The sequence below is a fragment of the Vanacampus margaritifer genome, chromosome 13 (genome assembly GCF_051991255.1).
Source record: "Vanacampus margaritifer isolate UIUO_Vmar chromosome 13, RoL_Vmar_1.0, whole genome shotgun sequence".
Classification (NCBI taxonomy): domain Eukaryota; kingdom Metazoa; phylum Chordata; class Actinopteri; order Syngnathiformes; family Syngnathidae; genus Vanacampus; species Vanacampus margaritifer.
The window spans coordinates 10,270,724-10,295,416 of NC_135444.1; the positions used below are offsets into that span (position 1 = coordinate 10,270,724).

The 24,693-nt window shown below is 38.0% G+C and overlaps 3 protein-coding genes across 3 annotated transcripts; 1 reads left to right on the plus strand and 2 right to left on the minus strand.

Moving 5' to 3' along the window:
* Positions 1-4,454: 4,454 nt before the first annotated feature.
* Positions 4,455-13,651, minus strand: ptger3 (prostaglandin E receptor 3 (subtype EP3)). Its single transcript, XM_077584696.1, has 2 exons — positions 11,932-13,651; positions 4,455-5,144 (listed from the first exon to the last, which is right to left on the minus strand). Exons 1-2 carry the CDS (start codon positions 12,781-12,783, stop codon positions 4,809-4,811), a joined length of 1,188 nt encoding a protein of 395 aa, XP_077440822.1. The 5' UTR covers positions 12,784-13,651; the 3' UTR covers positions 4,455-4,808.
* Positions 13,652-13,730: 79 nt separating this feature from the next.
* On the minus strand, positions 13,731-18,191 carry zranb2 (zinc finger, RAN-binding domain containing 2). The gene is made up of 10 exons (XM_077584697.1): positions 18,033-18,191; positions 17,409-17,461; positions 16,940-17,048; positions 16,766-16,848; positions 16,603-16,679; positions 15,901-16,071; positions 15,643-15,803; positions 15,083-15,142; positions 14,542-14,691; positions 13,731-14,360 (listed from the first exon to the last, which is right to left on the minus strand). Exons 1-10 carry the CDS (start codon positions 18,182-18,184, stop codon positions 14,279-14,281), a joined length of 1,098 nt encoding a protein of 365 aa, XP_077440823.1. The 5' UTR covers positions 18,185-18,191; the 3' UTR covers positions 13,731-14,278.
* Positions 18,192-19,132: 941 nt separating this feature from the next.
* On the plus strand, positions 19,133-23,325 carry LOC144062876 (hydroxylysine kinase-like). The gene is made up of 5 exons (XM_077584657.1): positions 19,133-19,159; positions 19,977-20,284; positions 20,990-21,132; positions 22,399-22,579; positions 22,795-23,325. The coding sequence occupies exons 2-5, from the start codon at positions 19,981-19,983 to the stop codon at positions 23,235-23,237; spliced, it is 1,071 nt and encodes a 356-aa protein (XP_077440783.1). The 5' UTR covers positions 19,133-19,159; positions 19,977-19,980; the 3' UTR covers positions 23,238-23,325.
* Positions 23,326-24,693: the final 1,368 nt, after the last annotated feature.

Consider the following 24,693-nt stretch of genomic DNA (forward strand, 5'->3'; position numbering starts at 1 on the left):
TTTCATTCTAATTAGTGCCTTTTGTACCCTGTTACAAGCAAGTGCAGCGACATGGGCCATAAAGTTGGTGGCATTTAAGTGGCATTTATCCGCCATTATCTATTCGCATCGTCCCGGCTTGTGAGGTGGCTTCTCAGACTCAAGGCCGACATGTCGCCTCTGGAGTGTCACTCGCTGTGGATCAGTGACCTCCTGAAGCCTGTCCGACACGCGCAGGATCACGTCAGGGATTCCACAAGGCGACCCGAGTATACGAGTATTCATTATTTATAGATTTTTTTTTTTTTTTTTTTTTTACTACCGCCCAAGCTCCTCTGGAACCTCATCCCAGTCTGGTAGTCCAGCAAACACATCGTATACATTTTACAACCTGGACTTGGTTCACCCTAAGGGGAATTCATCACCCCTACTCATCAATAAGACCCCCACTGGAGTCATTCGAGGTCCTGGTCACCACCATTTTGAAGTGAAAACGAGGCAGCAGGATGACATAAAACTGCCAAAGAGCTTTGTCAGATTCGATTCTAAATTTTACGTTACTCCATTCCATCCGAATGGCCATTCTTGTGTAAGAACATTGAGGGGGCTGCAGTGCATCGTGGGAAAATATCCTTGACTAACCGCATCGATCTGCTGAGCTGCTTTGCAAACAGACAACATGAGAAAGGTTAAACCATAAAAAGGAGATGACCTCAGAAAAAGTAAGTTTCTTTGCTAAAGTGCACCAATGCCATTTTAGATTGTGGGCACTGGGTTCTATTATTCAATAATTAAAGTGAATGTATGCAATAAAAGTGAATCCTATTAAAAACACACAGTGTTATTGTATCACGTTATTAAGTGTTGTTGAAGCTGTCACAAAACATATTAAATGATCTTTAAAGTCCCTGGAACAAAGTTTCCATTTATTTGTACAAATACTGTAAAACGTTCACAAAGCAAAAATACCCTACAATCAGTTCACTTTCGCTCAAAATGTGAACAAATTCATTGAACTTTTATTTTGTGAACTTGTTCAGTTACAACACTATAAAGCTTGGACTCGTGTCCAAAATCCAGATTCTCTATTAGTGGTGACCGCAGTGAATGACTTTTGATTGGACTTGAACGAGTTTCTATCTATCTATCTATCTATCTATCTATCTATCTATCTATCTATCTATCTATCTATCTATCTATCTATCTATCTATCTATCTATCTATCTATCTATCTATCTATCTATCTATCTATCTATCTATCTATCCATCCATCCATCCGGCTGTCTGGCTGTCTATTTATACAATCAAGAATCAAGACCTGTTAAAAATATTGAAAGTATTCTTCTCTTTATTAGACATATACTCACAACATTACAGCACCACATAAAGTAGATCAGATTCCAACTGCAAATGAATCAAAAATGCGCATTTGACTTCAAAGACTTGGTCAAAGGTTGCATAATTACATCATTCCTATTTTACTCTCATACTCAACACGGAGGCCTTGAACTTGAAAAAATAAAATAAAAATAAAAAGCAATGTTGCAACGTGTTTGTGTATATAGCCCTCATCTGAGAATCGGGTCTCAGGGGTCAGTAATGACAGATTCAACGTGAATCATTTTTTGTTGTTGGTTTTTCATTGCTCTGCCTTTCACTTGGATAAAATGATCACTTTTTATGACATATGCAATATTTTACAGATATGGGCTGAGTATGTATGCCGAATGGATGAATATACTGTACAGGAAATGATTGCACTCTTTTCTAAGATAAGCATGCAAGGTGCAGTCTTGCTTAAATACATTTTCTATGGTGTGTTTATCAGTCAACCTGTCTATAATTTGATAAGATAGACAAACACATGAACATAATATCAAAATTGTCATAATAAATGTTTTTTTTTATTTCCAGCTGAAAGGTTTAATAAACAGATCTGCCAATTAACTCATTTACTGCCATTGACAGCAATAGACGTCAAAAATTAATTTGAACTATTTCTATTAGTTTAACTTTTTTTTCCATTTTTGTTAACAAGAGTATGAAAGCTTAGATTTTTTTTGTAGATTTAGAACAGATATAAAATTTGTGATTAATCGTGAGTTAACTAGTGAAGTCATGCGATTAATTACGATTACACATTTTAATCACCAGATGCCCCTAATTTTTTAATAATCTGTTCTTTAATTTAATTTAATTTTATTATCTTTTTTTTTTTTTTTAAAGAAAAGATGATTAAAAATTGGGGGCATCAGCCGATTAAATTTTTTTATCGTAATTAATCGCATGACTTCATTAGTTAACTCACGATTAACCACAAATTTTATATCTGTTTTAATACAATTAAAAAAATTATAGGTATTCATACTCTTGTTAACAAAAGTGGGGAAAATGTTAAACTAATAGAAATAGTTCAAATGAATTTTTGACGTCTATAGCCGTCGATGGCAGTGAATGAATTAAAGCTCAAAATGAAGCTTGTATAAGAAAAAAAGTAACAACATTAGTGACCTTTTAATGAAGCCAAACATCATTACTTCTAAAGTTTTGTAAACTGATAAGCTGGCAAACTCGTTAGTGGTTAATATTTGGACAAAACATCCTCTTTTTCCTCAGTTCACTCTCATGCACTCAATGTTGTACTAATGACATAGATCATTAGTACTCTTTCTATTTTTCCCACCCGGGTGGACCACACTGTTCGTTTTTCCAGACATACAAATTATAAATGCATTTTCATCTGAAAACCCAAAAAAGACTATTTAGTTGTCTTTGGATGAAATGATAATTAATGTCAATAATAAAGTCAAATGAGATTCGCACGGCTCAGATTCGCTGGTCGAGGCAAACCAACTTGTCAACACGTTGTTGTCAAACGTGACAAAAAAATATCACGGATGTGTTTCTCGACATCTGAACATGTTCTTACAATCGATGCTCTCAATTTAAAGCAGCACTTAAAAAGAACGGAGCATCAATTAAACTGAGTGCCGATTTCTCGTTAAGCTGCACGTTCAAAAATCAAGAGGTCAAGTGTAAAGCTCATCACACATTCATGTACTAACTCATCGTTTGTTCCATCTTAATGGCGAGATTAGGTGAAACGATGAACCATTCTTAATTGTCTGGATGAGCATGCAAATGTGAAATTTACATTAATCAGCACACAGCTCCCGTTTCGCGTTGTATACACGTGACAGGCCAGCAAAAGCTCCTCCAGCTGGCTAATGTGCTGAGAAGGCACAATCGTGTTTACTATGTTCCTCCGTGAAAAAGCTAAAAATGGCAGCAGCACAACCCCCCCCAATAAATACTTCAATAAATAAATATCAAACTGTAATCAGAAGTATTTGGCCGTTTTTACATGACATAGAATAGCAACAGTTGCCTTTTGCTCATGCTGAGCAACTGTGAGGCGTTTGGCACAAACAACAAACTTCACAATCCTTAAAAAAAAATGTATTGTACATCTTGAATAAACTTGAAGCAAACCATCTGTGACACTGTAGATGTTGATTTGTGAGTTTCGCAGTAGTACGGCTTGTCTAACTATTCACATTCAACGATATCCAATAGGTAGCATTGTAAGCGATTTACCACAAATAAACAATCTTACATTCCATTTTTCTTTTCAACTGATTTTCATAAAAAATAGTTACATTCCTGTACATTAAATGATTTATATCTTCGTGTAAAAAAAAAAAAGTGATGACAAACGAAAGAGATGCATCACTCCAGTTTAGAGTCACTTCTTGGAAATGATATGATTGAAAAGTAACAAAAGGAGACTTCTTGATGGGATATGATATGGCGTATATTCACATGATGGTCAGGTGACTTTTAACTCATTCACTGCCATTGACGGCTATAGACGTCAAAAATTCATTTGAACTATTTCTATTAGTTTAAAAAAAAATCCACTTTTTTTAACAAGAGTATAAAAACCTATAATGTTTTTATTGTACATTTAGAACAGATATAAAATTTGTGATTAACTCGTTAACTGCCATTGACGTCAAAAATTCATTTGAACTATTTCTATTAGTTTAACATTTTTTTCCACTTTTGTTAACAAAAGTATGAAAACCTAAAAAAAAATGTGTACATTTAGAACAGATATACAATTTGTGATTAATCGTGAGTTAACTAGTGAAGTCATGCGATTAATTACGAAAAAAAATTAATCCCCTGCGCCCCTCATTTTTAATCATCTTTTTTTAAGAGAAAAAGAAAATAGAAAATAGAAAAAAATAGGGGCGTCAGGCGATTAAATCTTTTAATCATAATTAATCCCGTGACTTCAATAGTTAACTCACGATTAATCACAAATTTTATATCTGTTCTAAATGTACATGTTCTAGGTTTTCATACTCTTGTTAACAAAAGTGGGAACAAATGTTAAACTAATAGAACTAGTTCAGATTAATTTTTGACGTCTATAGCCGTCAATGGCAGTGAATGAGTTAATCGTGAGTTAACTATTTTTTTTTAAATGCCCCTATTTTTTAATAAACATTTTTTTTTTAGAAAAAAGATTATTAAAAAATTAGGGGCGTTTTAATCGTAAATAATCGCATGACTTCACTACTTAACTCACGCTTAATCACAAATTTTACATTTGTTCTAAAAGTACAATTAAAAAAGTTTTCATACTCTTGTTAACAAAAGTGAAAACAAATGTTAAACTAATAGAAATCGTTCAAATGAATTTTTGACGTCTATAGCCGTCTTCGGGAGTAAATGAATAAAAAAGAAAAATATGCTTCCACTTGCAGTATCTCCACTTGGTTTATTTCCACTCAATATGTCATGAAACGGGAAAATCTCATTCAAAAGTCTCCTTTGTTACTTTGAGATTGCTGGAGGCTTTCTTGCTTCTGCTTATTAAGCGCGTCCAGGGCCGTTTGAGTCTCCTTCTGATCCTCTATGGAGCAATTGGAGACGGCGTTGGCTACCAGGCAGAACTTGCGGAGGAGGATCTCTCTGAGGAGCAGGTAAACCCACGGGTCCAGGATCTGGTTGAGCGAGGCCAGGCGGATGGCGGTCAGGAAGAAGTTGCAGTCCAACTGGACGTCCCGCACGGAGGACGGCGGATGGGAGCTCTCGGGTGATGAATTACATTCATGAGAGGACACCTGGGTGGAAATCATCCTCAGCATCAGCACCTGTGGAGGGAGACAGGCATCTTATTCAGTCTTGACCTTACATGGGAATATGAATCATAAACAATATCTGAAATAATACGTCTACATGCTTTTATAGTTTGCATCTGCAAGAGAAGATTAGTGTTTGTCACTATCGAATATTTTTGGAATCGATTAATGTATTGATTATTCAATCGATTAATCCAGGGGTGTCCAAACTATGGCCCTGAGGCCATTTGCGGCCCCGTCATTCATTTTTTATGACAAAAAAAAAAATAGAGTGTGAAGTGAGGGTGTCCAAAAATAGACTAGACTTGTTCTGGGCATGAAAATAAGGCCCTCAGACTAGGTTTTTACTTGTGAAGACTACATTCATAAAAGTTAAAGATGTATGATCCAATATCACAACTGGAATAACCTGAAGAGGAACAAAGTAGCAGTTGATGACGAAAAGACAGCAAAATAACGGTTAATGACATCTGCAACAACCCCCAGAGGGCAGGAAATTCGGTTTTCAATATGAACAAAGTACATATGCTAATAACTCATTAGCATGAAAGATATGTATTTGCTGGAATTTGCCACAATGCTGGGAGAAATGTGGACTAATGAGACAAAGATGGAGTACATGATTAATATCATCTGTGAAACTCCATGGAGGAAATGTGACAGCTCGGGCTTCTGGAACAGACTCGTTAATCTTCGTTGATGTAATGTGACAACTCAGAAGTCTACTGAAACATTCCGTCTACCAATTTAAATAAAAACGCAACCCAATTCAATAAGAGGTCATTCATCATCATGCAACAAGATTGTTAAGAATTCATTAAATGGTTTCGTTTGTAATGTTTATACGTATCATGTCTTATTTTGAAACTGTGTGCTTTTAATTTGAAAGGCCGCGCCGTATTTCCGCTTCCCGTTTTTCCGTCATCCGTTGGTCAGTCAGCTCGCAGCTTGCACGTGCAGTAGTAAATGACGACGTGAGTGTCCATTCTGACTCGTTCCAATTTTAATTCATGCTGATAAGTTCTTATCTGTGCTTAGTCAGGAACTATTAGGGTTCATGTCTCTTATATGTTCATTTTTTTGTCTAATGTTTGCACTTTGTATCAGTAGTTGATAGCTAACTGCTAGCGTGCGGCTGTTAGTAATTTGCCAATGTAATCTAATTTAGACTAACAATATAGTTAGTTAATATCACAAAACAGCCTGTAAACAACTTATTTATTTGAGTTTAATTTCATTAGGAGTGTAATTTGCTTTGAATGATAGAAGCGCTCAGATAGTTGCTTCAAATGTCATTGTTTTCTTTCTTTTACTTTTCCAGAAACTGTAAATCTGGCTGCATTTTGAGTTGATTAAATGCTTTAGTTCACCTGAAGACTTACATTCTCTCTTACCGGAGCGCCCTGTGGTGGTTAATTCATCCTAAATAATCCGTTTAGAGGTTGAATCCTCAACAAAGATATTGACACTAGCAAATCAATAAAGGGGCACAGCATGGAAGGTTTTGGACTGGCGGACTTAAACCCTATAGAGCATGCGTTTTACATTCTAATGATGAGACTCGAGGGAGTAATCCCTAAAGGCATCCCCCAGGATTCACTTGTAATTTCCAAATGACTAAAATGCATACTATAACAATACGCTCCTACAAGGACAATGAGCAGCTTTACTATCTTTGCTACCACACAGACTCAGACGTGCTTTCCAATAATGTCCTTGGTCGGACAATTACACATGTGACTGACAATGCCTTGCCCTCATAACACATGCAGCAGACCCCCTCAAACAGAACTCCGCTAAGTGGATTGGCCCTTAATGGATAGCGCGCTGGGCCCAGTGTTTCGGCAGGAATGGCGAGGGTGAGACTTGGCAATGGGAAGAAACACACTTTGAAAAGTACAGTCTGTCAGCTTGGAAATATACAAGAACATTTTCAGCACCTTTTAAGGTGTGAAGGGCAATCATGGCTTTGTAATTTGAGGCACATAAATGGGCACCTTTTTTCGGCCGGTGTGGGATCAAACGGAACGTTGCGGTGTCTGCTCTTGTTAGTGTGCCGCTCAAAGACACAGCTGCAAACGCGTGCGTGTGTGTCGGTGTGCATGCGTGTCCATATCTGGCTGTCCAATTGTGTGCGGATTACGCTATCATAATACTGTAGAGTGTCGCGGCGGTTCATTACGTTAAAATCATAAAATTGCATGAAATAAATATGAACTGTTTTTCTTGTGAGGCTTTTTAAAATTGCACTTGTTAGCATTGTCATCATTCACTAGATGAGATCATGGATAGAAAAGCAATGATGTCATGGCTTGAGCACAAACCACTTCCTGGACCTAGAGCATGACTGCTTCAAATCGAGTGCCTGTATTACATTTTGACGACTATTCACATCTACAAATAATAAATAAATAGTGGCCAATGTCCTACACTATTATTATACTTTGTGCAAGGAAGTAAAAAAACATCAACCACCTCAAAGTGATCCATCCTTACATTTTCTAGACCACTTATCCTGTTCCAACATGGCAAACTATGTTGAAATCTTCCCTGACACCACATCCAACCGCACACACTTTTTCTATGTGAGGCACATGTCGTACATTTCCGATTTGCCGCTCTTTTGGAATGTACTATTTAGGGGTGTTAGAAAAAATCGATTTGCCAATATATCGCAATATTACAGCACGCAATTCTTGAATCGATTCGATTTTTAGACATCAATTTTTTATGGAAATATTCAACAAAACGTCTTACTTAGGGTTAGGATTCACACATTAAGCATGGAAGAATGTTATATTAATGGAACATTAAGCCTTAATATTTTTTTCTGTGCTCTTCAAACATGAAACGGACTGCAACCTGTTTGTTAAATGCAGTGGCTCAGTTATAAGCCTGAATTTTCAGATAAATAAATACATTTTCATACAAATCTTACAGTGTACATGTACAAGCTTACTGATTTGTATTTTCTAAATTTGGTTTTAAAAAAAATCGCAATAATCAATTTATAGATCCGTATCGGGATTAATCGGAATCGAATCGTGACCTATGAATCATGATCGAATCGCCAGGTACGAGGCAATTCACACCCCTAGTACAATTACATTTATGCAATACATGAGCAACTGTGATGTCATTTTCAGTGAAAAGTGGCAAAATGGCTGCCTCCTGAGATGAATAAAAACGGGTGGATTTTGTTAATTCATATTCCACAAAAGCAACATTAATCAGAATACCATGTTTAGACTAGTAGGTAGTAGTTGCATAGAACATATAAAAATAAAATTAAATAAAATAAAGATTTTTTTTTACTTGACTTTATCTTTAAAAATGTGTTCAATCAGACGCTATACTCACAATCAATGCAGAACATTTTTGTCTTAATATTCACAATTTCTGGGGAACTTTGTAGGGTTAAAAAAATCTATATATTTAGTGATAGGAAAATGAAGCCTCATGAAGCACTTGTGATATTTTTTGACTCCTCTAGATGGCACTATTGGTTTAAAAAGGCAGTGGAAATGTAATAAATTTTCATTGCACTAGCCTTTTTATTTGAACCAAGAGCACCATCTAGAGGAGTAAAAAAAATAGTAAAAGTGCTTCATGAGGCTTCATTTTCCCATCTCTAAATATATATCACTTAGTTGATACAAACGAAATGCTGAGTGCATCCATACAGTAAGAGTAGAAACAAACTAATTGTAGGCCTCTTTGCTAACCAAATCGAGCCTGCCGTCTCATCAGATTTAAGGCCTAACTGACACTTTCATAAACAACAACTGCAACATAGAAGGACATGTGGGCACCATTAAAATCTAGTGTAACTTTTTTTGGCATTGGGCTAAATAAGGTTGTCTAATAGTTTTGTCCAATCAGAAAAAAAAGGGATTTGGCCTAGTAAAACTGTATATAAGGAGTTGTTCTTTTCATTTCTTTTTTCAGTCAGTCCAGTGTGCACATTTGACCATTCTGTGGTTTTGTTCCAATAAACCCATTTATCATCAGCTTTGAGCTCTGGATACCCCCCCCCCCCCCATTTCCCACCCTTTTCATTTTAGTTAGTTTTTATTTTGTTTTGAGTTTAGTTTTTGAAATTTAATTAGTTTTGTTCTTTTTTATTAGTTTTATTGTTGTTAATGCTTAGTTTTAGTTAGTTTCAGTATTAGCTTTTTTAAATGTGCATTACTTGTGCACAATATTTAATAATAATTAATAATATATTTAAAAAACTTACTTAGAGTTGCATTATGGCTGAGTTCAATGAAAAAGCAGGCGGGGCGAGCCATTGGAGCCAAAAGTCAAACAGGCAAATTTGTCACCTAAAGGAGCGACATCATCTGAAGACGCTTTTCTAAATGACGTCACTCCTTTCAAACGTCTTTTTTCCGGTTCATATCAAAATAAATATACTTAAAATCATCCGCAAAGGTTCACATATTAAATGAATTAGCAAAGACTAAAACAAAGGACATTTTGGCTATAACTATAGTGAGTTTGAGTTACTTTTGTAAACATAAAACGTAGTTTCAGTTAGTTTTTTTTAGTTGTTTTTTAAAAGCTTTTTTGTATTTATTTTATTTCATTATCGAAATAGTTTTTTCATTTTAGTGCTGGTGTGCTGTGAAAAATTTCAAATGTCAAATATCGTGGATATAAAGTGTCTACACACGCTTGTTCAAAACCAGGTTTTTGTGATATAGAACATAGGTGTCAAACTCCGGTCCTCGAGGGCTGCAGGTTTCCCTTATCCAACACAGCTGATGTATGATCAGCTCATCAGCAAGCTCTGCATAAGGCTGATAACGATCCTGCTGATTGGAATCAGCTTGTGTTGGAAGAGGGAAACTTGCAAAACCTGCAGCACTGCGGCCCTCGAGGACCGGAGTTTGACACCTATGATATAAAACATGAAACCAAGATAAATCATTCCAAAAAAATTCCCGGCATTTTTGTGACAACACATTTGAATACAAGTCTTACTGAGAGGAGAATTAAAAATAAACTAGAGATCATTTGGTTGCAAAAGTATGCACACCCTCTTAAAAGTGGTGTGCGGCAGTGTTCAAAATTAACCAATCACACACACAACTCATGTTAAATCGAAGTCCATCTGTTCTATTAGGCTTTCCCTGGCATTTATTTTGCTTTCTAGCAGACGTTTTGGACGTTTTGGACGTTTTGTGCTAACGCTGTCTAATATTTTGAACTTTTCGTAACTCCCTCCACCTAGACTATAAACCAAGTTCCATCTGAAGAAGAACAGCCTCAAAGCATGAAACTGCCAACACCATGCTTCACTGTAGATATGAGGGATAAATAAAACCCAAACCCTAACCCACTCGATATTTAGCATTTGAATATTTTTTTTACATATAAATCTGAAGGACCATAAAGCTGGTATTGCACTGAAAAGAATGCTTGGGAACTTAGCGAATAAACTTTTCGTCAGTGTTCATAAAATGTTGCAAAAAGTTGCAACTTGCAAAGATGTTCACAGACAGTTTGGACTTGTCACAAATGTTTTCGTGTCAATTTTTCATTGCCTGAGAACATCTTTTAAACCCTTTTACAAACCCTGACAAAAACAAATCAAATTTGCCATGTTTACAAGCATTCGTCATGTAGCTTTTTATTTACTGATTTATTTAAATGTTTGTTTAACGATGCTGCCGACACTGAGAATCCATTGATTGCACTTTTATTTTTTATTTTTTAAAGAAATTAAATACAAATAAGTGAACGTATTTCAGCTATGTTGAAATTTTGGGAAACTATCCCATAATACATTTCCCCACATGCACTTGGGAGATTTCAACTGTGTGCATGTTGCAAATGGAGCCATGCAGGCGCTGATGTTTATTCTTTGCAAGATAAGGCTCCCGTCTGGTCACTCAGACATATGAAAAAGATGGTATTGTTGACATGTGCCTACTAAACAGCCAGTACTTTCCAGAGATTTCTGCAGCTCCTTCAATGTCACTGTTGGCTTCTCGACAGCCTCCCTTTCTCATCACTTTTTGGTCCATATCCAGGTGTCACTAGCCCATTTTTCCAACTGATGATAGCTGTCACTGTGTTCCATCGTATATTTACTGCCTTGAAAATTATTTTGACACTTCTCCTGACTAACACCTTTGCGCAACGAGATCCCTCTGATGCCGAGGAAGCTCTCTGCATACAATGATTTTTGCTGTAGGGCATGGCTACCAAAATGTCAGGAAAAGCCAATAAATTCTGCTACTCAAATAACAAAGACCTTTTTTTTTTCTTTTTTTTTACAAATTTAACTTCAAAAGTCCAGAGTGCCACTTTTGACCCCTGCATGGGGCCATCTAGTGGATGAATATTGCACTTACATGAGCCAGAGTGGTGGTGACAAGATGGCTGGCAACATGCTGTTTTGTTGAGCTGGAAATCAATCCAAACAAAACCATCTTCTCAGCAAACCATCAGATGGTAAAATCTATTTCATATCATGTTGCAGAATGCCAAGGAGTATGTTTTATATATATATATTGATAAATTAGCAACTCTGAGCTAGTTCAAAAAACAAGGGTTAAAATTGAAAAAACATATATTTTGGTGTTCAGTGAATTTATAGCAGTCATTTAATGTATAATTCATAATTTTCCAAAGAAGAAAAGGGTTCTTGGGTTTTCCAGGGTTAAATTCTAAACACAAGTCTTGTGCAAACACATTATATCAGTTGTTTGTTTATTTTTTCCACCTCATTATGGATGCACATTACAGATCACATTGGGGAAAAAAGTTAGGAAATGATAACTTAACATACCAGTAGAGGAGACCAGCACACAAGCAGAACGCACATAATCCCCATGAGTTGAATGACGGTCTCCGTGGTGAGTCTTTCCCAGTGTTTGGAGGTCTGAGACGTGCCAGACTTGGTCTTACAGCGAGTAATCAGGCCGCGGATGGTCACCACATTGCAGGACACCGTGACAAGCAGCGAGAAAATCCCCAGTAAGGCAAAAGTGAAGGAGAAAAAGATGTTGCCGGGCACTTCTCTGTCCCCAGTGCTGATGAAGCACCAGGTGCCGGGCCACTGACGCGTGTACTTGCCCACACCGGCTACGGGCAGGAGGGCGAAGAGCAACACCAGGCACCAGATGACCATCAACGTCTGCTTGGTCACGCTGGTCTTCATGTGGTTGGAGTACCAGTGCGGGTTGGTGATGGCCGTGGCCCTCTCGATGGCCATGGCGCTGGCCATGAAAAGCGCGCACAGGCCGAAGGTGGTCATACACACGCCGAAGAAGGCGCACAGGTTGCCCGACGAGTCGATGAGCTCCCATCTCAGGTCGGCGCGATAAACCGAGATCACTATCGGACTCGTCAGGAGCTGGCCGAACAGGTCCGTCAGCGCAAGAGAGCCAACGCAAAGCAAGAAGGACTTCTTCCTTCTGTTCTCCTTCTTCCTGTAGGAGACGTAGACCAGGATGAGAGCCAGAGAGTTGCCCACCATGCCCGTGGCCATCATGGTGATGGGGAAGACCACCGACACGTAATTGCAGCCGGAGTCCGTCCTGGTTGCGTTTTCTTCCCCCGCTGACTTGGTGACATTGGACGTCAGCATGGCTCCTATTCTGCTCTGCGAGCCCACGAAGTCGCACTTGTCCGAAGTCATCCTTTCGGAAGGGCTAAGAAACAGAGAAGAATCACAAAAGCCGTGCGCGTGGTCACCATCTCTTCAGAGATCGCACTGAGGCTGAGATGAGCAGCAGCTACGTGCGTAAAAGCGCCCCCAGTCTTTTTACGCGCCGGAGGCGGGACTGCTTAGTGCCTCCTCCGAATGAAATGGTTGAGAGGATGATTGCAGTTTTAAATGTGTATGAATGGCAGTGACGTTTTTCATTAGTGTTTGTTGCTTGCTTCGTTCACGACTTGAGTAAAAAAGTAACATATACTACCTACGTTGCACACTATACCCTAACCCGATAGACGTGATTAGGTCGAGACACAGTGTTCGTGAGATCCCATATTAGCTATATGGAAAGGATTTTGTAGTGACACTGGCACATAGGCTGTATCACAGCGGCCTGGAGCAACTCAAATAACACGTTAAAAAATGTATATGCAGTCTTGATTATGATTGGCAGTGCACGACGTCGAACAGAATATAAATGTTATTTTAAAAACATCCGGCTTAGTTTGTTTGGAGTGCCTTAGATCATTTCTATAATATTAAAAACAAAACAAAAAACTATACTGATAAACTTGGAAATATGCAGGCGTAAAAATACCAAGTTTTTAGAGAATGAGTGCCCCCCGCTGGTTGTAACGACAACTAAATTATACGTGGAAATTTTTTGTAATGTATTTCAAAGTAATCAAATGACGTGGATTATTATTTTTAAGAATTATAAATAAATGAACACCCCAACGCGTGTCGTATCAAGTTATCCATCTAAGATAGGTTTTACAGCTAGGCTAGGTAACTTAGCATTTTGGCTACACGCTAAACTGCTGTTTCAAATAACAAAAAAACGTTGCAGTCAAAATGATTCAAATGAACTTCTCATTGTAAGGTTTAACATTTTGGATGCTGGAACTATTAGGAGAAATGACACGGGCTCAAGTTGACAAGACTTTATTTACACACGAACAACTGTTTCATATGTATTTCATATATAAAGCATGAATTGTCACGATGTACTAAAAAAAAAAAGTTTTGGAACACTATTATGGAGAGTATTTTAATAAATACTCACTAAACACAAGTGTTTAATTGTTGAAGGGGTTTAAATGGAAATTTTCTGCTGTTTGTGAATAACAAAAACTTTGCAATACTTACCTCAAAAACAAAGTAAAGAGTCAGTATATAATCCTACATGTACTTTTCCCTAAACAGTTGCACTTAAAGGGGAGTGTCCCGGGAAATTCTAAAACTCCCCAAAGATCGACAGATATACTGTCACCAACATTACCCTAAATAAGGGACCAACCATTTACATTAAATGGCCATGTATATATTGGTAGACACAAGTTGGGCAGAGAGCGTGTTGAAATATAGGCAGAGTAGCTACTGTAATGTATGGGTGCCGGGGGGTTGTGTGAACAGCATACTGTATGGATGTGGTTGTTCCTGTGAGGGGAAACATGCACTTGCACTGAGGTTCATTTCACGGAGGCGTTAAAATTATTATTTTTTTCTTTTTAGAACTGGAGCCAGAATGGGAGGACCCGGAGGACTGGTTGCTGCGCCTGAAAGCACACAACATGATGGGAAGGGGCGATACATTAGCATCGATAGTCAACAACATTCACCTCAGTGTACTTGTACTGTATCAAGATCAGAGCTTGAAAACCAGCACGACAAGGTCGTGAGCGAGGCGATAAACGGCTATAGTGAGTGCCACTGTGGTATTCCACTTTAAACCCAAACCTTTCGGACGAACGGGATCGAGAGCGCCTCCGTTTTCTCCCTCCAGATGACGACCTGGAGCGACTGCGCTTCTGGCCCCCCTCGGGTGAGGAGGGCGGGGAGGCGGACCTCTTCCGGGGTGAGGAGCCCTTTCCAGACCTGGAGCTGGATCTTTTGGAGGGATAAACCAAGCACTGAGGTCAGTAGGGTCTGGGAAAGATCAGTACCAGGATGAAGCCTCAGAGTACAAACTACGGCTTTAAAGGTTTCCCATCAGTTCACTTGTATGTATGCGTGATCATATCAAGTAGCCAAACAGGAAGATTTCAAACTGGGACCGAATTGCAACTTATTACCGATAACATTGGGGCCAAATATTTACCTAAAACTACCAATGTTATCTGTCCTTTAACCCAAAAAGAAAAAAGCAAATTTGTATTGCTCTAACTGATCCCTATGCAGCTATAAATAACTCAAATTTAGATTACAACATTGTTTGCGGAGCCTTGGGGGCTCATACAAACACTCTCTGCGGGGAGAGAGTGCATGTCACCTCATTCACCTGGAGCGGGACCTCGAGCGAGATCCGGATCGGGAACTAGAGGAGCTCCTAGAACCGGATCTGAAAGACAAAAAAGACACAAAAACTCTCCAATATTTTCAAAAGGAAGAACTAACATTGAGCTACACTTTGGCCATAAACCAAACAAACAACAAAAGGACATAAGCCTCTCTATAGATGGCATATCAATATTAACCATATGCTACATGTGAGGTTTAAGGATGAGACCACCAATGTTTACATTCTGGCTGGTCTCTTTGTATGACCTCACAATTTGTATCAAAACAGGCTTTAAAACTTGGCTATAGCGACATCTGCTGTTTTAGCAGGTCAATTGCAGCTTGCAAATGGATTCTCCGAGTCAAATCATTTCTAAATGTATCTTTACCTAAACCGTAATCAAAAAGAGCAGTCTGAGAGGGACTAAACCATGCTAAAAACAAATCGGAAAAACAGCAAACAGCAACATGGAAAGTATATTGATCAGTTAATCAGAAGAAAAGTGGAGAGCTGATACTGACATTTTGCCCGGCGTTACCCTTTGACCTGCACCCGTTTACCTGGACCTCGACCGAGAACTGGAGCTGGATGAGCGCGAGGACGAGCGGGAACGGGACGAGCCCGAGCGGCTGCCCCTTTTCTTAGCTTGCTCCTTCTCTTCATCGCTGGCATCCAGGTCGTACTTGGACAGGTCGCCGTCTCCGTCATCTTCATCGTCATCCTGAACGCAAGTTTTTGCTGACGTTAACATCAGACTTCACACACCTTTGCCAAGATGCTTTTAAAAAGGATTGTCTTGCTGCATGTTTTGTGCTTACGTCCAGTTTGTACTTGGACAGGTCACCGTCTTCATCATCGTCATCCTCTTCATCGTCCACCTCCGGTGGTGGTGGCGGAACCTTTTTCGCGGCTTCTTTCTTATCATTTCCTTTTGAGGACGACGTCTTGCTACTGCTCTTCCCGCGATACATTTTCTTTTTCCTGCCAAACTGTGACATAAAACGGGTATTTACTTAATCGTGGATGAAAGTGTTTATTTCATGGTGTTAACACGCAACCACAAAATCATCATCATATTGCTGTCCGACGACAAACTCACAACAGAAGACATTCTATGTGCTTTTCTAGTAAAGGAGTAGTGTGTAACTTTTGTAATGCCATGAATGTGTGGTGTATAGCGTATAAGTGATGTGTAAGGAGAGTTGGAGTCTGAAATAGTTAGCATGACAAGCTAGCAGTTAAGCTAACTTCTATTTCTTCTTCTGCTGCCAGTTATTCTTTGCATTTTCAATCAGTCTGGATGGCCTGTGGCATCACAGCATTTTCCTCCCCTAATCTTGTGATTTATGCCCTTGTTCAAGCACATGCAAGTTGAAAATGTCTATTGTGTTATTTTTATTAACGACTTTACAATGAGCCTCTTATTGAACCTAAAAAAATAAAAAATAACGCGACATGATTGTCATTGAACAACAATATGCACACTCATTTACGAAAAAGCACCATGAGAAAGAGCGTACCTCATCATATTCGCCATCAGATTCCTCTCGCTCAATATATTCCACATTTTCCCTTTCATTAAAACCACCACCATAACCTGAAAGTGCATCGGAGAGGCACGGATGAGAGATTGGTTTGCATAATTGAAGAGATGCTAGAATGGTGCACATTTTTCTAAATTACCCGTTCTTTCTTCCAGCTTGGCATATTTGGGAGTGTTACACATGTTGCACTCGGATCGCCTCGCCCAGTTAACGTTTCCACATCTTCATGAGGGCGAGAGAGAGGATAATAAACATGAACATAAAATAAATAAAAATACAACTTAATGGGTGTGCGGCCATGATTGACACTTACGTTTTACATTGCCAATCGTTAGCGCTGAACAGACCTCTACTCTTCTCAGCTAGAGTTTTCCCAATCTCTGTTCCTCCTGCTTTCATCATTTTGGCCTCTGTGGTTTTCTCTGCACCCCACCCAAAAAAAACAGAAACAAACAAGAAATGCTCAGGACTTCCAATAGCTCTTAGATCTGCAATTCCCAAACACTGAGCAGTAAATTACTCAATTCCACTTTATTGGTCCAATAATTATCTACTACAAATAATATATTTAGTCAGGTATGTCAATTAAATGGTATTCCACTAGAGGGCAGAAGGCACAATTAACCTGTGTACTCACCTGTTGCCACTCAAACAGAATGCTAGCTTTGTGTTCGACTAAGCAGGCCCGGATTTCATTATGTTTCTCATGTCAAATGTGCTCTGACTCAATGGCTGAGAAACGCTGCCTTATAAATTAAACATACATTTCACAGCAGACTCACCTCTTCCACATCTATTACAACTTGTTCTCCTGGCAAAGTTTACATTTCCACACCTGATTGAGGAAAAAAAAAACATTCAGCACATTAGTAAGCAAAACATACACAGAGCATACATGTGTTGACTTGGTGCAGCACTTTGACACACTGCCATTATGCAAGACAGCCAAGTATTGCAGCTGTCCGCTACTTGAGACGCTAGTAATGCATCTAAACTACGTAATGATATTTATGACCAGAATTAAAACTCACACAACACTTTGCCCTCCATGCCAAACAACAAAAACTAAACAAAAACAATCATTAGTAGAGGTTAGTCGAAAGCAGCTAACGTTAGCCGCCTCGTTAGCTTGCAAGCCATTCAGTAAACACAAATAGAATCGGCAAAAATTAAATCACACTGAATCTCCACCGTAAACCAAATCTCACTTCCTTGGTTGATTCTATTCAATTTCGTGGCTAAATAATAAGAATGATGAGGATCGTTCGCTACTTTGTGGCTAACGTGGGAGGGCCTAGCAAGCTAAACAAAGTTGACCTGCAGCTTCTTCAAGATACACCATTAAAAAAAGAACGAACATATTACGCCAAAAATCTGCGGTCATATTGTATTGTCCGATAACTCACTTTTTATCGGGACATATCCAGTCCCCGTCGCTTACTCGAAAGCTCTTTCCCGACATGCTGATTCGTGTTTCAGCGCCGTGTGCGTAAGTGGCGATTGCTAGCCAAATGTGCTCAATGTGGTCTAACACAGCCGCCCGCCCCCAATGCTGCATTCAGGGGCTCTTGGTCACCTCGATATCGTCTTGCTCTGCGCTTGACGTCAACGCACAACTTCGAAATATTAAGGGTAGTTTTCGAACGTTTAATCTATGATATTGATAGATCATATGCAGTCAATTATCTTATACTCAAATCAAATTCAAAGGTGCAAATTGCTGGCGTTGGGCGGAATCCTTGTAGCTACCAACAAAATCACCACTTTTCAGGGCACACCCATGTGTCATTGGAAATGAATAGTGAATTTTGGGGTCAAAAATGTTGAATTATGTTGAATGTTGAAAGGATTTGAGAAATATATATATCCGAATGAATAGCAACGTGATATGTATGAGCTGAACATTTTGAATTTTGAATAGGAATGGCATAAGCCCTAACCCTAAATCCTAACCTTAACTTCCACCTCAGAAATGAATGAGGAATCTTTTTGGTGAAAAAAATTGCTATATTTTTGGTTAAAAAAATTGCTATATTTTTGGTTAAAAACAAAAACAAAACAATAATAAAAATAAAAAAGCAGAATTTTTCCCAAGTGGGAATTGAGGGAATGTTGAAAATGTATCTTAAGGTGAATTGAATGAGCTGAGCATTTTGAATTTCGAATGGGTGTGAATTGTTGAGTATGTAAAAAAAAAAAAAAAGTAGGAGGAATAATAATACGTTTAGTAACAAAGAGGAATAACATATTTGTGAAGGCCTCAGCATTCTCACAATTATAATTAATTGAAAATTGAGAAATTTCTATTTAAATGTATTAAATGATTAATTTACTCAGACACAAAGTATTATTTCACTCTCAAAATAATTTTAAAACAAATATTGTTATTATTTTTAATATATTTGCTGTTTTCATAATCGGCCACTAGATGTCACTTAATGCTATTACTACATGACACCGCAAAGGTACAGTGCTGTGTTCTAGACAATTTATTTGAGGAGTTGCACCACGGAACACCTTCACACAATCTGAGGTGAGTTGAAAAGTTTCCAACATTTAAATATACTTTGTGTATTAATATTATATCGCCTATATGCATTATATATAGTGATGCTACCCCAGTTGAGCAATTAGGGCTATTTAGTTACAGTTTTTATAATTCTGGAAAATCCAAACTCGAATCGACACTATAAGATGTAGTGAAACGTTGCTCACAATTTGTTCAGTGTTCTTAAATCAATTTTTTGGACAGGAAGTCTTTTTGATAGGAATATGTTAAGAGACAAGTATGGATAAACTTCTGATTCAAAGCATACCACAACATGTATTAAACAAGGTGGGCATAGTTTTCTCTTGTGCATGAATGGCAGGTAATTGAACGGGTTCCAAGGCATATGCTTGGAACTGTCAAATGCATAGTGTTATGTTTTGTGCATGCATGCACAGTCAGACAAACAATTTTTTTTTTAATATGTACTATCCTCTGGAAGCAACTGAAGTCTACTCTCCACAGCTAAACCTTGTAAAGGAAATACCAACCATATGTGAACATAACACCTGTAAAGCCAGCAAAACGGGATGCAAGCATTTCAATTTCCATGTCACTTGAAACTACTTTACATAGCAATTTGAACACCTTGAACACTCAAGGTAAAGAAAAAAAAACACAAATGCCAAAAATGTTACAATTGTGTTCCCTACATTTGACTTTCCCCATATCTTCTCACACAAGCAAAATCATACGAAATCTCTCATTTTCCAAAGACATCTGGACCTAACAAGCTTGTGAATGGGTAAAGAAATCAGCATGACATATGTGCATCATTATAGCTTTTGTATTGTTTTTCCAGCAAAATGTCAGTGAAGCCTGTAACACCCACCCTCAGTCCGTCCCAGGCAGCAGAGCTGGTGAAGAATCACTACAACCTGACTCCCTCTGAACTCCACTGTCTGCCCAGCTTTGAAGACCAGAACATTTATATTGCGACGGTTGAAGGTGGCGAGTATGTGCTGAAGATTATCAACTCAGAGGACAGTAAGGACCCCATCCTGTTTGAACTGCAGACTTATGCCATGAATTTCCTGCGTGAGAATGGACTTCCGACCCAAACAGTCCTGAAAACAACCACAGGACAGGACATGATCCTGAAAGACATTGGTAGGACACCAGTTACTAAAGATCGAGGGGGAGGGTGCCAGTAGTTGTGCACCCACATTGATATGATTCAGTGCTTCTCAATTATTATTATTATTATTATTATTATTTAATAGGTAGGTCTTCTTCTTCTTCTTCTTTTTAGTGATGTTCTGCTGTGAAAGCATTTTATTTTTTTGTCTATTTATTGAATTGTTCTTTGCCGACCTGTGTGTTTAGGAAAATAATGTAAATAAGAGCGGCAAATAAATGTATTTTTTCAAAATCAAAATCAATCTTCTTCTTCCTATTATTATTATTATTATTATTATTATTATTATTATTATTATTATTATTATTATTATTATTATTATTTAATAGGTAGGTAGAAGACGAAAAATTGCCCACCCCTAACTCTCCGCCAAGACTATATTTGTAGATGAAATTAAAATAATTTTAAAGGGAAAATCAACCCAATTATTTAAATAAATTAAAAAAAAACACACAGTTAGAAGCTTAAAACAAATAATTACTTTATTAAAAAATGTTTTTGTTTCTTTCGACCTTTCTTTTAAACATACCCACCCAGCTGCCCTTGAAAGGCACTTATACAATGCAAAAAAAAAAAAAGAGGTGTACAAGTGAGTATAGAGTAAGTCATCTTTTTATCTTGTGCAATATTTGTAGAGACAACTGAAAGAATAATTGTTGGATTGTTACATTTGACAGATTGTGGCAATGGCTTGCAGAAGTGCCTGGTGCGCCTGTTGACTTATTTACCTGGAATCACTATTTCCAAGGCTCCTCTCTCGTCATGTCTACTTTATGAAGTAGGCCAGACTGCAGCCAAAATGGACAACATCCTCAAAGAGGTGCAAGTTTCAAACATTTATGTTACTGTTTTGTGCTACTAAGTAAAGAAGTCCCACTTTGTTCAGCTGTCCACCTGAAATGCTTATGAGTATTTTACATGACAGCAAACATGAATAATTTCATCATTCACAGAACACACCCTAATGTTTTATTTTCATTATGTTTAAATGTTCATACTTCATATGTTGCCTTTTTGGTATGCTTTTTTCTGATTGCATTGCAATGCAAACTGCAAACGAGGGAGTACTGTACAGATACTGATACTGCATGACAAAGTGGCAGAACAAGAAAGGTTTGAAAAACAAAGCAAAGAAAGAAACAAAAGGTCATAATTGCCACCTTACACAATCAGATTCCTGCTTTCTTGCAGGCTAGCGTTACAAGTTAGCAGCTAGCTTGTTAAGAGTTGGTAGCCAGCTGCTAATGTAGTCAACTTGGTAGGAGAGCGCCTCTAACCACTACAGAAAAACCTCTGCTTCTTGTTGGAAAAGATTATTAAAAAAAAATATATGGCTGAATATTCCGTCATAGGTACACTGTATTACCCCATGGCGTTATTTGACCATTTTTTGGCTTTTTGTTGGTTCTGACCAAGCCATTTCAAAATAAAATAACGCCCAGGGGTTAACAATTCCGAACATCTGGGCATGTTCTTAAATTTCCACAATGCAATGCTTCATTTCCATGTCATATTGTTCAACTTTTGCTTGTGACTAGCATACAAACCAGGCATATTGTTATTGTAGTCAAACAACATTTGATCACATTTTCAAATCAGAAATAATCCTCACAAATCAAATTACAACAACCCGAAGTCCAATACTTTTCAATGGACGGAGAGGGTAATTTCACCAAGGGTAAATGCAACATTCAAGGAAAGTGGGAAATCGGATTTATCCCACTCTGATTGTGTTTGTTCCGACCTCAAAGTGTTCGAGGTGAAAGAAAATACAAGACATATGTTCACGTGACGCGTGATTTGGAATGACTGCGTTAACCAGAGCAACAAAGAATTTACCTGAATCAGCCATCTTTGTTGTTTACATTTGCATCAAACGCTTCGGAGGCAAAATTGGAACACTTTGAGTTGGATAAATCCGACTTCAAACCTTCCTCGAATGCAGCATAAGGCCGCCATTTTGTCTTGTGACTTTAAGCTCGAAATTGTCATTTCCAAGCGGCCTCGCAGAAGCAGATTCAAATGCGCACCATTTTTGTTCTTTTGCCCGTATACTTACTACTGGTGTTTTCTATTTTGTTCCCAGATGGAACATCCACAACTTGACAAGTTGCGAAGGGACAATTTCAAATGGAGTTTGTCAAATGTTCCCATACTGGAGAAATACATTCATGTACTAGATGGAGACCCTCTCCAGGAGGTTGTAATGTCCGTCCTCCATCAGTACAAAGCTACTGTCGCCAACAAGCACCCCAGTTTCCGCAAGTGTAAATATGATATTCATTTTCAATCACCAATTAAGGTGTAACTAACTAGCTAGTAAAAGTTGGTTAATACCTGTTTGCTAAATTAGCCATTAGCCTGTTAGATAATGCTGATTGTTTTTGCAACTCTTAACACTGGAAAAAAAATCATTCCTATAGTGCTCTGGTGTGATATTTTGCAACTGCTTATATCCTGCTTTATGTCTGCCTTTTCTCAGGCCTCATTCACGGGGACTTAAACGATCTGAATGTGCTCGTACAAGCTAATGAGAGCAGAGGCTACAGGGTTTCTGGTATCATTGATTTTGGGGATATGAATGTCGGTTACTTCATCTATGAGCTCGCCATCACCATCATGTACATGATGCATCTGCACCCGAACCCTATTGAGGTGGCCGGACCTGTTCTAGCAGGCTGGGAAAGTGTCTTCCCCCTCAACGCGGCAGAGAAAGACTGCCTCTTTTGGTTGGTCCTGTCTCGCTTCTGTCAGCAATTAGTTTTGTGTTTGTCCTTATCAAAATGCTACCCTGAAAATGAGGAATATTTGTTGCGCTTATCCGAGAGCGACACTTTAATTTTACACAAACTTTATGCGATAGGGAAGGAACAGGTGGAGAAGGTGTGGTTCAATACTGCTGCCCAATTCAATGATGGCAAGTAACAAATAAATAACAGAAATGAAGAAAGCTTGTGTTACCATTGCCATTCTCAATTCTTGTGGCAGGACATTTTTAGGAGGGTTTTCACAATTTTGTGTCTCATTATATTCTCAAATGCCCTCAGATTTTATGAGCTAAATTAAGTTATTTGACAAACAAGAAATCTGAAAGGATGAAAAGTGGCTACATGAAAGATAATTTTGTGAGTGTTTTGTTTTGATTTTATCACAATTATTACATACAGCCTTGATGCGATAGTAAACCTTTTATGCTCCACATGTGACAATTCATTTTTTGAAGCCATCAAAACATTCTTTGTACATTCCCAATTTGATGATGCTCAAGAATTTCACAATTACCAAGTTCAGCTCTAGCATTGAAATATTTTTTAAAGTGTGAAACAGCAAAGAGTAACGACACAGCCACTTCTAACCATAGCCAATTTTAAGTTCAAGTTTCATGTCACAGGACGTGTGCAAAATGAAGAGTTGTAAATCAAGTATAACATCTATATCCATTTGAATGTATTGTTGACATTTTTATGAATACATCTTTTTATTTTTATTTTCAAAATAAAGCCTTTTTAATTTTGTTTGTCAATGAAATAGTTACTCAGCTAGATCAAAAGATGCCAAATTCTCTGGAACACCTACATACATTTAACATTTGACAATGTTCCGGTTTTAAACAATGTTTGGTGTACATATGGGAACAAAAACAAAACTGAAATTATTGTATAACATAGTATAGTATAGTATCTGCAGTTTTGGTTTAAAATTGGCGTAATACTGCCCTCATGTGGTTAAATGCAGTGAAGGCATGAAAAAAGTAGCCTTCTGTTGTTTCTCAGCAGATTGTATGGGCAGCCGCAACAAACACCCTTATACATTCTTTGGTGGATTTAAACGTTTTTTGAGTAAAAAAAAAATATCATTTTAAGTCACGTGCTTTCACGTTTGACTTTCTTATGTTTGTTGTTAGAATTAAGGGGTGTGTTTAAAATATAATCATAATTGAATTTTCATTCTTTTGAGAATAACGAATAACTAATTGAGAGTATTTCTCCTCTCTTTGCAGTCCTTTATTCCATTTATTCTCTTGGTAACGATAAATTGGATGCAAGAATATTAGACTGTTGGAAAGGCCCTAGGGAGAAATATCGGTCTACAGAATAGCGGATGCATTTACTTGACTTGCCCTGAACACCGGCAACCCGTGTTACTCCTCTGCTTCAAACGTGTAGTTACATCATCTTTTTCCCCACAAGCTGTGTTGCTTCCAGCAAAATATCAGTGAAGGATGCCAAATTCAGCTCAGCAGAGCTTGTGAAGAAACACTACAAGTAGACTCTCTCTGAACTCGCTACAAAGGCCAAAAACATTCATAGGTGGAGAGTATGTGCTGAAGATTGCAACCTCAAAAGTCCGCAAGGAAAACGACCATGGAAATGATAGTGGT

Coding starts and splice junctions, on each gene's coding strand:
- ptger3 (XM_077584696.1), bottom strand. CDS start 12,783: ATGACTTCGGACAAGTGCGACTTCGTGGGCTCGCAGAGCAGAATAGGA. Junction 5,145..11,931: donor TGTGCTGGTCTCCTCTACTG/GTATGTTAAGTT, acceptor CTCCCTCCACAG/GTGCTGATGCTGAGGATGAT.
- LOC144062876 (XM_077584657.1), top strand. CDS start 19,981: ATGTCAGTGAAGCCTGTAACACCCACCCTCAGTCCGTCCCAGGCAGCA. Junction 21,133..22,398: donor TGGACAACATCCTCAAAGAG/GTGCAAGTTTCA, acceptor TTTTGTTCCCAG/ATGGAACATCCACAACTTGA. Junction 22,580..22,794: donor GCACCCCAGTTTCCGCAAGT/GTAAATATGATA, acceptor GCCTTTTCTCAG/GCCTCATTCACGGGGACTTA.
- zranb2 (XM_077584697.1), bottom strand. CDS start 18,184: ATGCAGCATTGGGGGCGGGCGGCTGTGTTAGACCACATTGAGCACATT. Junction 14,692..15,082: donor CGCTCGAGGTCCCGCTCCAG/GTGAATGAGGTG, acceptor TCCCTCCAAAAG/ATCCAGCTCCAGGTCTGGAA. Junction 14,361..14,541: donor CGATCCCGTTCGTCCGAAAG/GTTTGGGTTTAA, acceptor GTGTGCTTTCAG/GCGCAGCAACCAGTCCTCCG.